This window comes from Mus caroli, unplaced genomic scaffold, assembly GCF_978045245.1.
Source record: "Mus caroli unplaced genomic scaffold, Mus_caroli_1 scaffold_14, whole genome shotgun sequence".
Taxonomy (NCBI): Eukaryota; Metazoa; Chordata; class Mammalia; order Rodentia; family Muridae; genus Mus; species Mus caroli.
Genome location: NW_028227269.1, coordinates 5,867,630 through 5,882,573, shown reverse-complemented (window position 1 = coordinate 5,882,573; position 14,944 = coordinate 5,867,630). Strand labels below are relative to the sequence as shown.

Genomic DNA, 14,944 nt, shown 5'->3' with positions numbered 1-14,944 from the left:
GATCAGTTATCGTTAAATTATAAAAAGAGACAAATCGAAGGCTTAAGAGCTGAGCATATCTATTATAATGTTTCTCCTCATGCTTGCTATTATACCACACTTTTTCTAATTCTTTTAAGACATGTCAGGTATGGGTTTGTTTTTGTTAAATTTGAGACATCATCTCAGTTTGTAAACAACTAGTCTCAAACTCATAATGTCTTGCTTCAGATTCCCAATTACTTGCGCCATTACAATACCCAGCTGACTGCTGCTATCAAAGACAGGAGCAGAGTGTTCATTCATGACAGCAGTGGCCTTACTGAATAGATTCAAGTAAAACACAAGGCTACCAATAAACTGACAAGACACTTACACACTCACATGTATTGACTGCCCATGTGGGTCTAATATAGACACAAATAACAAGGTAATACATTAGAAACCATAAAACTGCAACACTCAAAAATAACTCATTAATTCAGTAAGAAAAATTGTTTGATGTTAAATTGTTTTAACTATTACTTTGTAAGAAAACTAGGGAACCAGCTCACAGTGTATGGACTTTAAGCCTTTAAAGACATTTTTCCTATTGGAAACAGCACGTCAACATCCTTACATTCAACTGAGTTATATGAAAACAGATGTGAGACATCAGTGGTCAGGGGAATGAACAAGTTGTCTAGTCGAGAATTAGATGATTCAAAAGGGGTGGTAAAGATAGCAAACTAAGGGGAAATAAAATTAACTGATTTTGCTCTATTTTATTTTGCTCAAGATATTTGATTATATAGATTAATGAGTCCATCAAAAAAGTAGTTGAGTAAATGTCCTGATTTTTGACAGATACAACAAAATGTCAAATCAAATTAGGGCAATTAACTTGTTTAAAAACCCAACGTCACAGAGTTTAGGAGAAAAACAAAGCCCAGTATAAATATCAAATTGCTAAAATTAAAAGCACTTATAAACTTAAAGGCAAATATATTTCTAAAGATAGTAATTTAAACACAACCTATAATAAAGATTGTCAGAACATAAAAAATTGCAAAACAAACAAAATAAATAGAAAATGAAAGTGTTTAAAAAAAAAAAAAAACAGCCTCAAACTACCAAAAGCCTTTGTCTATTCAACATAGCCAGAAACTAGTGTAGAAGCTGAGCAAGAGGCCTAATCCGGAATAGTTCTGCACAAGTATACTAGGATTCTGAAAATTTAGCATGAAGAGCAATGCAAAATATAGATTTTTAAAATACTGATTAGGTGTTACAGTACTTTAGACATACTGGATCAAGTCAAATAAAATATACTACTGAATTACTTTATATTATGGCTAACTAAAAAACTAATAAACTGTATTTTCTGGCTTATACTGCATTTCTGCTGATCAGTCACGGTGCTAACAAAAGGCTTAAGTTAACTAACTGCATGTACTAAATGACCTCTTGAAGATACTTCTTTCAGTCCTGTGGATAAATGTATATACACACACACATATAGGAGCATGCGCAAACACGCACACATAAACAGATGACTACTAACATCAGCATATTAATATCTAGTTAAACGGCACCAAGCAAACTATACATAGTTATGGAATTATGTGGCACAACTTCTACATCAAAAGCTACTGACAGGTTTCTTTCAGTTTAATAGTTTAGACAGAAAAAAAAAATTAGCTTTTTTCTCTCACTTTAAAAGTAATGTCTTACGTTTGGAAGCTGTCATTCTCCAAAAAGAGATGGACTATCCAACAGTCATAAATACTAACTGGTGACAATTATTTATCTCTTAAAAGTCAGAAGTAGTAGTGACATTTTCAAAGTTATGCCACCAGAGGCATGCAAGTGAACCTAGGAATGACAGCAACACATTCTTGCCTCTACAAGCAATACAAACCATGCTTAAAGACTGAATTTATTTCTGTATCTGTAGCCAATTCGACCTAAATCAAATACCCCCTAATGACTTTCCACAAGACCATGAAAATAGTCTGTCAGTAAGAGTGCACCTGACTAGCACGCAAGTCTCCCTTAACTTAAATAAGCAATTAACACAGACTTGGCTTGAAGAGCACCTGTCAACATAATTCCTTCCATACTGTTTGCACCCAGCTTGCTTGTAGCGCTTAAGAAATGTTTTAGATAGACATTCTCTCCAAGAATTTCATCCACCTCCAAATTATTTCTGAAAAAATAATGCCGCTTTGTTGTTATTTAAAATGAAGATGTAGGTTCCACACTGTAGGATTTTCTAAACTACAAACTAGAAATATAAACCAACTACACAAGTTATTGTTGCTGCCCTGTAATAGTGTAATTGAAAAATGAACTCTCTGCAAATTTCAGTTTATTATGGACAATATATTAGTTTCTCAGAAGAACTTCAAATTACTCACAGATTACCCCTTCCCCCCCCAAAAACCCTTATATCAAGATTAAAAGCAAGTTCATAACAAGCAACAAGGATCAACAAGTTACCTGCTAATGTTGCTGCTGCAGCCAATCCTGCTGCAGTATACGGGTCGGTCCCTGGAGGAGCAGCACTAATAATATATGGATTTGGCACAAATGCAGCTGGAGCAAGGCCTGCTGAGAATACACCAGCTATATTTAAAAGGGTGAGAAATAATAAACGAAAATGTAAAGCATTTCTTCACTAGGTACAACCATTGTAATTCTGAATCTGGGGTGGGACCCCATACAATAAGGGTTTAAATTTTTACTGAATAACCCCATTTAGAACATCAGCTGTTTTATGAAACTTTTGGTCATCCTAAGTAGTTTAGACTTTGTCCTCAAAACAACAGAGAAACAAGAAAGAGTTTAAAGAGAGTGACTTTTAAAGCTTCTATGATTTCTGAGCTTAATATAAGCCTGCACAGATTAGGTAAAAGCCAAAAATTATTGAAAACACTGTCTTTGCAGTATTTTTTTTTTTTTTTTTTTTTTGGTTTTTCGAGACAGGGTTTCTCTGTCCTGGAACTCACTCTGTAGAGCAGGCTAGCCTCAAACTCAGAGACTCCCCTGCCTCTGCCTCTCAAGTGCTGGGATTAGAGGCATGCGCCACCACAGCCCGGCTGGTAGCTACAAGCCTGGCTCTTTGCAGTATTCTTATCAAAAGAGAAGAAATTTCTAGGCACTGACAATTACCATTCCTGAAAATGCACTGCTACAAATGTGTCTTCTGGAAGGTAACCAGACAAATTGAAAAGGGAAGAAAATAATGAAAATGAATATATTTAAAATTAAAGGAGTTAGAGACCCAGCTTTAGATGATGATGATGATAAAGATGAGTTTATTTTTTCCTTGCCTTTTTGAGACAGGATTTCTAAGATATAGGCTGAAACCCACACAATTTCATTCCCAGACACAAGCAACATAGCCATTTTTCAAAACCAGTTTTTTTGGGGTAAAAAATTAATTAAGTTGTGGGTTCAAGACTACTCTTATACTTAGCATCATTTGCTCAGGACTGTATTCTAAACCCCACTCCAGGTCAACAGTTTCAAGACTTCTCCCTAGCTAGGGCTGAGGACGGCTCAAGTGATGAAGAGCACAAGTGGCCTTGTAGAGAGCCTAACCTAGTTCAAGCATCTCACCACCGTCTGTAACTACAGGCTACACAGACCCAGTATTTCTGGCCTGTTTGGGCACTCAAGTACTCATGTGGGTATGCAGGAACACACATAATAATAAAGTCTAAAAAAATTAGGTTCTCACTGGTTTCATCTGTGATGGATTTGGTTATTATAGGACTAGGAAATTGTATACTAGTATTGATGTTCTACTTAAGGCAACCAAAAAAAGAAACTGGAAGGCTAGGATTTACTTTTTTAAATGTGTTGTTCCACAAAATTATATATGACATTTACAACTTGCCAAAAGAGAAACCTATCAAATTTTGTTGTCTTCTACCAATCTGATCAGTGAAGTAAAACACTGAAATAAGTAAAGACAATTTTAATTTATTGTTCTTTTACTGTCAACAAGACAAAATGTGCCAATACTTAACGCTTATTTTTTAATTTAATAATTCAATCTCAAGCTACTTTCAAATAACCATTTTTAAACACTGCTTTGAAATGTCAAGATTTAAAACTGATACACATATGTAATCAAAATGATTCCCCCACTAATCATAATGTTTAGTGTGTAATCTGTTACTACTAACCTCAGAGGCCTTGCAGAAAGTAACAAAATGTAAACAAGGCATAAAACAAGAAATAAAAAGGAAACATTTTACATACCTTAATATAAGATTTTTCTTCTAATAGTGAAAAGGGTAATTTAATTCAAAAGACTTACCTATATGTGGCTGCTGAGCTGCTGCTAATGCATATTGCTGCTGTTGAGCTGCAGTTAACTGCTGAACTGTTAGTGCGTTAGTCCTCTGAAAGAGCTATACAGGAAAACATTTAATACAAAGATTAATACCAAAACATTGCGATTCTCATTAAAAAGCTATGAATATTTTAAACACTTATTTGAAGAACTTTCTTAACCATAATGACATTTTAATCAATAAAGCATTAAGTGTCAAAACCCTTATCACTCCTATGAGTCATACCACTTCAGGTTTTTCTAATAATAGTGTTACAGAAGTATCTTTACCTGCTGTTGGGAATTGTAGTCAAAAAGGCCTACAGTAGCTCCTGAAGAATCCATGGGTACCTGATTACCAGGATAGTCAAACTGTAAGGAATCCAGACCAACTTGGTCCATTGCATCCAGATTCTGAGTTTCAGGGTTTGAAAATTCTTCAACAAGTGGTTTATTCGCTGTCGGATTAGGAAGAGGGCCCAATCCTTCTGGGGGATTAGTACTAGGGCCAAGGCGCTCAACTACTTCAGTTGGAGAGGCTTGGCGACTTCCAGGAGTGCGACTAAATAAATAAAACAGAAAAGCACTGTGAGTAAATGGAGCAAGTCCAAGGGTAAAATAGTTAAGTATGAAGGGGAAAAAAGTCCCAAAATATGAAGAATAAATAAGGCTTTCTGAGTCATCAACCGTTCCATTTCCCATATTTTTTTCCTACTTAGTAAATACTTAAGATAACTGTTTCAGTATTTTTAATTTTATCACTCTCCTCAATTTGAATAGCATAATCATATAACTCAATCATACAGGTAAGACAAATACACAGGTAAGAAAATTTGTCAAAATTTACAACTATACTACTTGAAACTTTTGTCTAAAGCCATAGACAAAAATTAAGAATAAAAAACAACTATTAAATAACAAATATGGCAAAGCTCAAAATTCTACTTATCAAAAAACTAACCAGACATGATGGTTAAGTTTCCATGACTGAAAGAAATCTAAACTAAAACAAAAGCTGATTGACAACTGTGACTTTCAAAGGTTTTTCTGTGCAAACCCTTTTATCTTTTGCACTTGTTTCCTTAATGAGAATAAATGTAAGACTGGGTAGTTCTAGCTAAAAGAACAGGAGAAAGAGCAAGCAAGAAAAGGAGTAGCAGCCAAATAGCAAGCCTTTATGAAAGCCCTATACAATAAATAGCTATCCAAAGATCATCTTTACTATTTCAAGTTGTTTCTGTTTAAAAGTAAATGTAGTAAATTTTGAAAACTTAAAAGTATACAGAACGCACACAATTTTATACAAACAAAATACCAACATTGCTCCCCCACACTACCCTAATTTTCACAAGAAATTCACTAATACTGAATTAAAATTTCAGCATTGGTTTCTCTTCTCATCAACACTGTTCATGTTTCTGACATACTACTGCTACTACTACTACTATTATTATTGTTGATGATGCAGTATTCTGCCTGCATGTATACCTGCAGGCCAGAAGAGGGGTCCAGATCTCATTATAGATGGTTGGTTGTAAGCCACCATGTGGTTACTGGGAATTGAACTCAACCTCTGGAAGAGCGGCCAGTACTCTTAACTAGTGAGCCATCTCTCCAGCCCCCTCTAACATTCTTTTTACACTGTTTTTAATCCAAACATAGTCTATCTTCTCTTATACATGTTTTATATAGGAATCTTACTCTAAGTGTATTGCTCTGAGAAACTATGCATTCATAACACATTCAAAGTATAAACACCTAAGTTTAGTGGTAATGCGTGTTTTACTTGTGTCAAACACCAGCTGTTCATCAAACTTAACAGCCTCTAATTTAAGATGTTCCACACTGGCATAAGTTTGCTATCATACAGCAGTTTACAAAGTAATTCTTTTTTTTTGTTGTTGTTTTGTTTTTTGTTTTTTGTTTTTGTTTTTCGAGACAGGGTTTCTCTGTATAGCTCTGGCTGTCCTGGAACTCACTTTGTAGACCAGGCTGGCCTCGAACTCAGAAATCTGCCTGCCTCTGCCTCCCGAGTGCTGGGATTAAAGACGTGCACCACCACGACAAAGTAATTCTTAATTACAAGTACAGACCACTAAGTACTTAAAACATTCATGGTACTTCCAAGTCAATCACTGCTTTTGCATATTAGATTTCTAATGTGTTTTTCCTTTAGCCATACCTGCCATTTGTGGTTTTTTCACTTAAAACATTTAACTAGTAATTTCAAACACATATTTAAAATCTAGTGGAACAAAACCCACAAATATAGATATTCATAGTCATGTTTAAAATGGAGCAATAAACTTTCACATAAAACAACTCAGTACAGCAAAAGCAGAGAACAAAAGAACATACTGTGTTATCAGTGGTGCTATTTTCTTGCTATAGTTAATGGTGTGTTAACACTTCAATTATAAATATATAAAAATCAAGTTTGAAATGCCTTTCACTAAAACTTAGTAGCAGAAAAGAAAAATCAGGAAAGGATTCTAAATAAAGAACAATATTTTTTTTTCTTGTCAAAAGAGGTTTACTGATTTTGGATGCTTTTTTGCACTAGGAACAGATGAAAATGGTTCCTTAACAGAGACTATTATTCTTTGTTAGGTGAAGGCAATAAATACAAAAACATAAAAAGCACCAAGTAACTGTTCCTTTATCTATCACGAGCTGACGCTTGACAACTAACTAGGAACGGCACGGCTCAGCCTGAAGCATCAGCTTTCTAGCATACAGGTAAGTGTGCAGTGTTTAATCTAAAGCCAATGACTGAAAAACTAAACCAAAACAACAAAACACATTTGATCGCTAGAAACAACTAAAAATAAGTATTCAAGAACTCCAAGCTTTAAAAGCTATTTCATGTTTGAAGAAGCAATTATGTTTTAGCACAATTCATATAGTATAAGAAAACCACTGATTACTAAACTAATTTTGCCTCATATATCTAAGATGAAAAAAACCAAATGGCAGGGGATGAAAAAGTAGTTAATATAGCAATACAAAAGAAAAAGTCCACTGCAAGATATGCAAGCACAACTCAAGGGGAGAGGAAAAATCATGTTAAACCTGTAAGTCACTAATTAGCAACAAAAAAAGTTCTAATTTAGTTCCTAAGACAGAAATAGCAGCTTCTAACATTAATCTTCCAACATAACACCCTGCTTTAGATATGACTGTGAAGATTTTTCAATGACTCATGATGATTAACTCTATTTTTAAAAAAATCCATCCAGATTAACACAAGGCACAAAGGAAATAAAGTCACCCTAAATTGGAAAAACCACCTAAATCAATCACATCAACTGTAATATCTCCTAAAAGAAATAGTTTTCTTCTTGAAAAAGTTAAAAATCTTACTTAAAATCTTTGCAATCGGCATCCATTCCATTTGGCAAACCTCTGCCATTTATTTTAGAGTCCTCATCATCTTGTTTAAGATCTCTGTTTTGGTCCTCCTCAAATGGAGAAGCCTTGCCTTTTTGATCTCCTTTCTCAGGTCCATCTGTTTCAGCATCTCTAGTACCCTGAGGAAAAAGAATCTGTTTGATTCTCAATACTTAATAGAACAGAAAAAAAAAAAAAAAAAAAAGGGGGGGCACCAAAAGGTAGTCTAAAACTACCCTGTAGTGCATGTAATAATAAAACAATAATTTGTTAAGTGAACTAATTTAGCAAAGGCCAAAAAACTAGGGATTTATAACAGAAGGGCTAAGTCAACCTTAACTATAGCGGCACAGGAAAAGCAGCAACACCACAAATTAAAGTAGCTAACTGTTACATCATCTGACTCAGGTACAGATTAAGTACTATCACGACCTAGCAATATCACCTTTGCAAACAAAGTTTTAAAATGACTTGCTTTTTGTTAACACAGTCATAAAAACATAAGTACCTGTGATTATTCTATAATTTTATGAACTAAGTAAAGAAAACAAATTGTAAAGACTTTAAAGTTTCTTTCAGTTCTATGGCTAAACTGGAAGCAGTGGCCCATATCTGTAATGCCACGACAGGAGACTCAGGCTTGACTCAGATAGCCTGGACTCTGCACAGTAATTTCCAGGCTAAGCAAGGCAATATATAGTAAGATCTTATGTTAAAAGGAAGGACTCAAAGAGTAAAATACCATAAAACACACACACACAAAACAATAAAAACATTAAATTTGTATTTAAAATACTTACAAAAGTTCCCTTCCTAAATCGAGAATCCAATTTATCAGCAGGAGAGGAACTTAATACATATTCTACCATGCTCACACCAAGGCCTCCACTTTCTGAGCGCGGAGAAAGAATTGCATTTACTTCACTGTTTCCATGAAAACTCTGTCCAGATCTTCTCTGCACCATAATAGGCTGGGACATTGAATGATCTGTTTGGAAGAAAAACATAATACAGTTTTACTTCTAAGCCAAGTAAAATATAGTTTACAAATTAACATATCAATTTCAGGAAAACTAGTATTTTCTCTTATTACTATATTCTTGCTATAATAATATAATATTCTTATATAATATTCTTGCTTTCCATTCTGGATAGTTGGGACATCGTCTATCATATGATACATTTTATTATTTGTGTAAGTCAGAGGACAGTTACATGTGGACAATTCCCTCCTTTCACACTGGCATGGCACCAGGGATTAAACTCAGATTGTCAAGCTTTATGGCAAGTATGTTTTTACCACATCACTGATCTAAGAGAGCAGGTTTCTTGAAAATATATAGAGAAAGACAAAAGGCAACTTTGTGGAGTTGCTTCTCCAACCTTCACATGAGTTTAATTTAGTGATAAAAAGGCAAAAAAGAGTCAAATCAAAATATATCAATGCCGCAGAAAAATGACTCTGAAGGCTGAATTGTTTCTAAGTCTTAAACCTTTAGGAATAAAACCTATTCAAAACAAAAAACAAAACAAACAAGAAACAAGAGGTGCAGTTCCCAAGCTCAGGTATACATCACACAAACCTAGAACACACTGTTATTAATACAATACCAATCAGTTTGGGGGGGAAAAATCATTAAATCACGAAATTTTATGTGCATAGTGAGAAACCCAAATATCAAAGTCTTTTAAAATACTTTCTAGTTTCTTTTATTTTAGAACAAAATTATGCACCCAACATAAATGCAACATGTGAAAGCTAGCATAATTTTAATACAATCCACAAATTAGACGCAGTATTCCAAGTTTTTATTGCTGAAAATTGTTTTTAAAGAAACCAAAAAGGCTGTTAACTCTGGCTCATTTGTGAGCAGAAACAATCTCAATTAGTTTTAGTCCTTAATATCATGGGTATCTTCACTTATTTCATTGCTATAATAATTTTCAAGTAAATGGTGCTTTCCTTAGTTCTTATTAAGACCCTTCTGTTTCCCACTTGTATCCATACAAGACTTGTCGTTTTACCCTTGCCGTAATCACTCACCCTCACAGTTTAAATACTGGTATATAGTGACCCATGATAGGTATGATTCAGTGGGGAATCCCAGAACAAGGCAACGTGTCTTACGAGTTTCTACTGCTGTGATGAAATAGCATGACCAACAGCAACTTGGGCTTATTTCACTCACTGTTCCATGTGACAGTTCATCATCAAAAGCAGTGAGGGCAAGAACTCAAGCAGGTGAGGAACCTGGAGGTGGGAGCTAGCGTAGAAGCCATGGAAGAGTGTAGCTTCCTGCCTTGCTTATCATGGCTTGCTCAGACTGCTTTCTTATAGCACTGCAGAACCAGCACATGGATCACATCTTCCACAGTGGGCTGGGCCCTCCCCGATCAACCACTAATTAAGGAAATTCCCTACAGCTGGTTCTTATGGAGGTATTTCTCAACTCAAGTTCCCTCCTTTCAGATAACCGTACCTTGTGTAAGTTGACATAAAACAAGTCAACATACAGAAAGAATGAGCATGGAGACTGTTGATGTAGATCAACTGGTAGTGATTGCCAAGCACGCAAAAGACTAAGTTTGGTTCCTAACATTGTCTAAGATGGGTGTAGTGGCGCACATCCCTGATCTCAGCACTTGAGAGGTGAAGCAGGACTATCAGTATTTCCAAGTCAGTCTCTACTACACCAAGGTCCAGGCCAACCCAGGGTTACATTTAGTAAGGAATAATCAAAAATAGGATAAAGTCCCTCAAAAATAACCCAGAATTTTACAGGAATATAAAGCATGAGGAATTGATTCTTCCCACCCTTAAGGTGATTACAAAAGAAGAAATAAATGGCCGGGCATGGTGGCACACGCCTTTAATCTCAGCACTCGGGAGGCAGAGGCAGGTGGATTTCTCAGTTCGAGGCCAGCCTGGTCTACAGAGTGAGTCCCAGGACAGCCAGGGCTACACAGAGAAACCCTGTCTCAAAAAAAAACAAAAACAACAAAAACAAAAAAAAGAAGAAGAAATGATATTTAAGTGGCATAGACAGAAAGGAGGAGTAGACTTACAAAGTGAGACAATGAAGGAGGAGTGAGAGTATTTCAGTTACAGAAACTACCATGCTCCAAAGTCCCACGGTTTGAAACATGCTTTTAAAAAAAAGGAACCAGACTATATCATTTTAGCTGCAAGGAAGTAATAATATATATGATTAGACCTCTCATAGTAGCAGAGAAATAACTTTGAAGCTTTATTGTTATGTGTATGATGTACATGTAGATGCATATGTGCCGTGGAGCATATACAACAGTCAGAGGACAACTTTGATTGTTCTCTGCTTCCACTTGTGCATGAGTTGCAGGTCACCAGGTTTGTACAGTAAGAGCCTTTATCCTTCTCACTGGTCCAAGAATTTTCTTTCTTTTTCGGAGACAGGATCTCACTATGTCCTCTGACCTCCTCAAGCAGTGCCCTATATATCCCTGTTCTTATTCAACCCTCAAAGAAATGTTACTTGTAAAATATATGCTTAGAAATTTGAATTTTTCTTATTTCATTTACTTTGTATATATAGCATACACAAACTGTATCATACTCAGGAATAAAAAGAAAATATTTGTAAAAACATTTATATGCCCCTCAAATTTGATTCATCACACATTTTAATAAGTCAAAATGTTTTAAAATTGACAAATAATGTGATTTCTACAGGCTATATAGTTCATTATCTGCCTGCCAGGTTCCTTTCCCCTAGTAGTTTTGTGGATCTACTCTTTCCTTACAACTTAATAGAAATCAAAAATATTTTCAACTGCCCTGTTTCTAGGAAATCTGTATCACCAATGTATACCATTTCTAGATGTGGCTAATGTTTTGCAATGCTAGACTGAAATGCAGTTAGATTAATCAGTCACTGTCACCCAAAAGAATTTAAGACAGAAAATTCTAGTTAAGTTAATGAGTCCTCTAGTAGTTGTCAAATTTTTATCACCAGAGTTAATTAAAAAACAAAAGAAAACAACTATTAAAATCCTGTACTAAATCTATCTAATCAATAAAGTGTATTGTCACAGAAGACTTAACAGTTGTTACAAAAATCTGAACTAAAGCTGGGCGGTGGTGGCATATGCCCTTAAAACCAACACTGCAGAGGCAGAAGCAGGCAGATTTCTGAGTTCCAAGCCAGCCTAGTCTACAAGGCCAGCTCTAGGGACAGCCATGGCTATATAGAAAAATCCTGTCTGAGAAAAACAAAAACAGAAATCTACACTATAATCAACAAAGGTATCACAAAGCTTTCCCCTAAATTGTTTAAGGATGGGCAAAAAAGTTTCAATTTGAAAACCTGAATTAAAAAATTTTTGAATTTATTCATAATTCTCACCCAAACACTAATGACTTACGAGAAGTTCCCCATGCAGTCTCTCTCCATTCATCATCCCCAAGAAATATGCCTTTTTGTCCATCTTTTGTTGAATCATCAGGTTCCCAAAACTTTTTGGTAGGCAAAAGCTATTTGAAAGGGGAAAAAGAAAAAAAGAAAGTTTTATACTGTTATACAATTTACAAAAAATACATAAGGAAATGTAAACATGTCACTTACATGTACATGTTAGCTTTCGCATACCTTTGAGTTATCTATTTTCCAAGCCATCTCATTGAGCAAAGTAACTCCTTATTTAAGTACTGGCTCAAATAATTCTAGGCCTCTAATACAATTTTCAAACAGTTTTGTTATGTCCCATCTTTTTTTAATTTTTATAAGGTATTTATTTACTTTGTGTTGAGAATTGTGCCTGCATATAGGTATAGGTATGCATACATCAGCCATGCTTAGAGCCCAAGTAGGTCAGAAGAGGGTATCAGAGCCCCTTAGACTGGAGTTATGGAGGATTATAAGCTATTATGCAGACGCTGGGAACCATCTCAAAGAGCAACAAGTGCTCTTAACCACTAAGTTTACCCCTTATGACTTTCTTTATATATAATTCTCAAAAGACTTAACAAATTTCTTACTCAAGATAATAAAAATGCCCAAAGAAATTATTAAAAATTCCCTCACTTCTAAAAGCTGCTTTTGAACAATCTCTTATCAAAGTCCAAAATAGTATTTTTTCAAAACTCTTACTAGCTTTGAATAGCACCAATCTGTTGATTCCAAATCAGAAAGCTATGAATAACAGAAGACACACAAAGAGAAACCCTAACAATATTTTCTGAGATAATAACCTCAAGGTATTATGCTCTATTCTACATGGTAACCTGTAAAAACTACATCTGTCAATAGGACTACTCGGTCATTACTCGCTATCCTTGACACTCAGAAACAAAATTCCATTTGTTTGAACAGATTCTTTTTCTCAAGACATACATGTAGCATTTTAAGTAAACATTCATAAAGACATCATTTGTATCCTATGAATTAAATGCCAAGTCATTTTAGCACTCATAACCAGGCCTGTACATACTTCTACTACTATATTGACCACACTAGTTACCTGTGTTTGCCCCTTTAAAGGCATGCTGATCTCATCTTCGGAGAATTTAAACAGACTGGAGTAAAATAAATAATATCTGATGTACAGTCTGAGAGATAATTTAGTGTCTATTTTCAGGAGGCAGGGCGAGTTGCATGCAAGGTGAGGAATACAATAACCACAAATGAAACAGAAAACTATGAACAAAAGCAAAACTTAAGAAAATGCAATATTCTACACATAAAGAAGATGCAAGACAACTCATTGAACACTAGTAAAGCTAACCATGAGGTTATGAAAACCCTTAAAGGCAAATTAAGGAAACTGAAAGTTTTACTAAAGCAACAGAAATTAAGACAGGTTTGTGACAGTATGTTTTGGAAAACAAGTCAAGTTGTAATACCAACTGATAGAATGGGGACAACTAAAAAGCAAGGAAACCATCAGTTTAGGAAAGTCACAACAAAGCCAAGACAGTAAGACCTAAGAGGGTACTGGCAGAAAAGTGCTGAGGGGGGAAAAGAAAAAGAAGAAAGAAGAATCTCAGAGACTTCTTGGAATATCAAAAGACATTGATTACAAATGGTGGAAAATGTAAATAAAATGCACAAAAACTAAGTGATGCTGTTGTTACCAAACCAAGAAGCAGTGTTGAATATAAAGCATCTTATCTTATCTATTTAATTAATGTAAGATAAAAGTTTTAACTAATCCTGGGCACAGAAGTGATTAGGTGAATCATCATCTGAGAGAGTAGAAATAACAGCATTGCACTGAGACTATTCTGTTCTAAGATAATATTCCGAGTGCTTTCACAGACTATTGCTTTAGACTACAAAGTGCAGAACTAGGGATTGGCATCGTGTGGAAAAACACCTATCTAGCATATCTAAGGCTCTGAGTTCCATCCTCAGCACCATAAAAAGGGTAAAATAAAATGTATATTGCTTATGTAGAGGAGAAAAAAATCATGTCAAATATTCTATATGCTAATTTTACCAAGTACTTCTATAAGCAAAGCTGTATTTATTTTGCAATTATGCATAAATTATTAGATATACAGAAAATAATTTAGCCAAAATTAACACTTCTACTTAGAGATCTATCTTCCGTACACTCTAGAAATGCTTTTTAGTTATTATAAAAAAAAAAAAGTTTTCAGTGAGCGTGTACTATATGTAATACATGCACATTAGTGTGTTTGGAGCCAAGAGCAAAATGTGTCTTTATGACTCTGCCTTTTTACCTTTGAGACAAAGATAGGGCAGGCTGGCATTATAGGTACTGGCAGCCATGGCCTTTTACATTGATGATGGGGACCCGAACTCAGGTCCTCAGACTTACAAAGTAAGCACTGTTACCCACTCAGTCATCTCCATAGAAAAACACCTTCTGTGGCAATTTAAACACTAATTTAAGTGTTCTTCCTAGCTTGTGATCCATAGTTTAAAATGGATTAAAGATGAGAAAAGGCAATGGGTCAAAAAAACACACAGTTAAAATAAAAAGTGAGAAAACATCAGGTTAAATGAATTGAGACAGAAACAGAGATGTCTCCATAAATTCTTTGATTATATATGATATAGCATAAATAAGATTTATGTTATAGAAAACAAGGCAAAGAAATTTTTAAATCTAAAAAGTTTATTATTTTCCTACTAGTGCCCTAACTCACAAAGCTTTGGGCCTAAACCATGGTTGGGACACTAAGTGTTTCTTGTCAACCTGTCTTTCCATCCTCCATGTCAGGATGACTGACAAACATTTTTTGTCCTC

The 14,944-nt window shown here is 35.0% G+C and overlaps 1 protein-coding gene across 12 annotated transcripts in view; it reads right to left on the bottom strand.

Annotated features, from left to right (window-relative positions):
* The window catches only part of Pum2 (pumilio RNA binding family member 2), a 75,833-nt gene that overhangs the window by 31,211 nt on the left and 29,678 nt on the right, over positions 1 to 14,944 (bottom strand). For 9 of the 12 annotated variants that reach the window (XM_085830192.1, XM_029484300.2, XM_021178781.3 and 6 more), the window contains 6 exons: positions 12,095 to 12,203; positions 8,494 to 8,681; positions 7,667 to 7,833; positions 4,595 to 4,865; positions 4,289 to 4,382; positions 2,461 to 2,586 (listed from right to left, as the gene is read on the bottom strand). In XM_085830192.1, coding sequence (XP_085686318.1) covers positions 2,461 to 2,586; positions 4,289 to 4,382; positions 4,595 to 4,865; positions 7,667 to 7,833; positions 8,494 to 8,681; positions 12,095 to 12,203 — 955 coding nt within the window. The remainder of the gene's footprint in view (positions 1 to 2,460; positions 2,587 to 4,288; positions 4,383 to 4,594; positions 4,866 to 7,666; positions 7,834 to 8,493; positions 8,682 to 12,094; positions 12,204 to 14,944) is intronic. The other 3 variants (XM_029484302.2, XM_085830193.1, XM_021178785.3) reach the window with 1 other exon arrangement.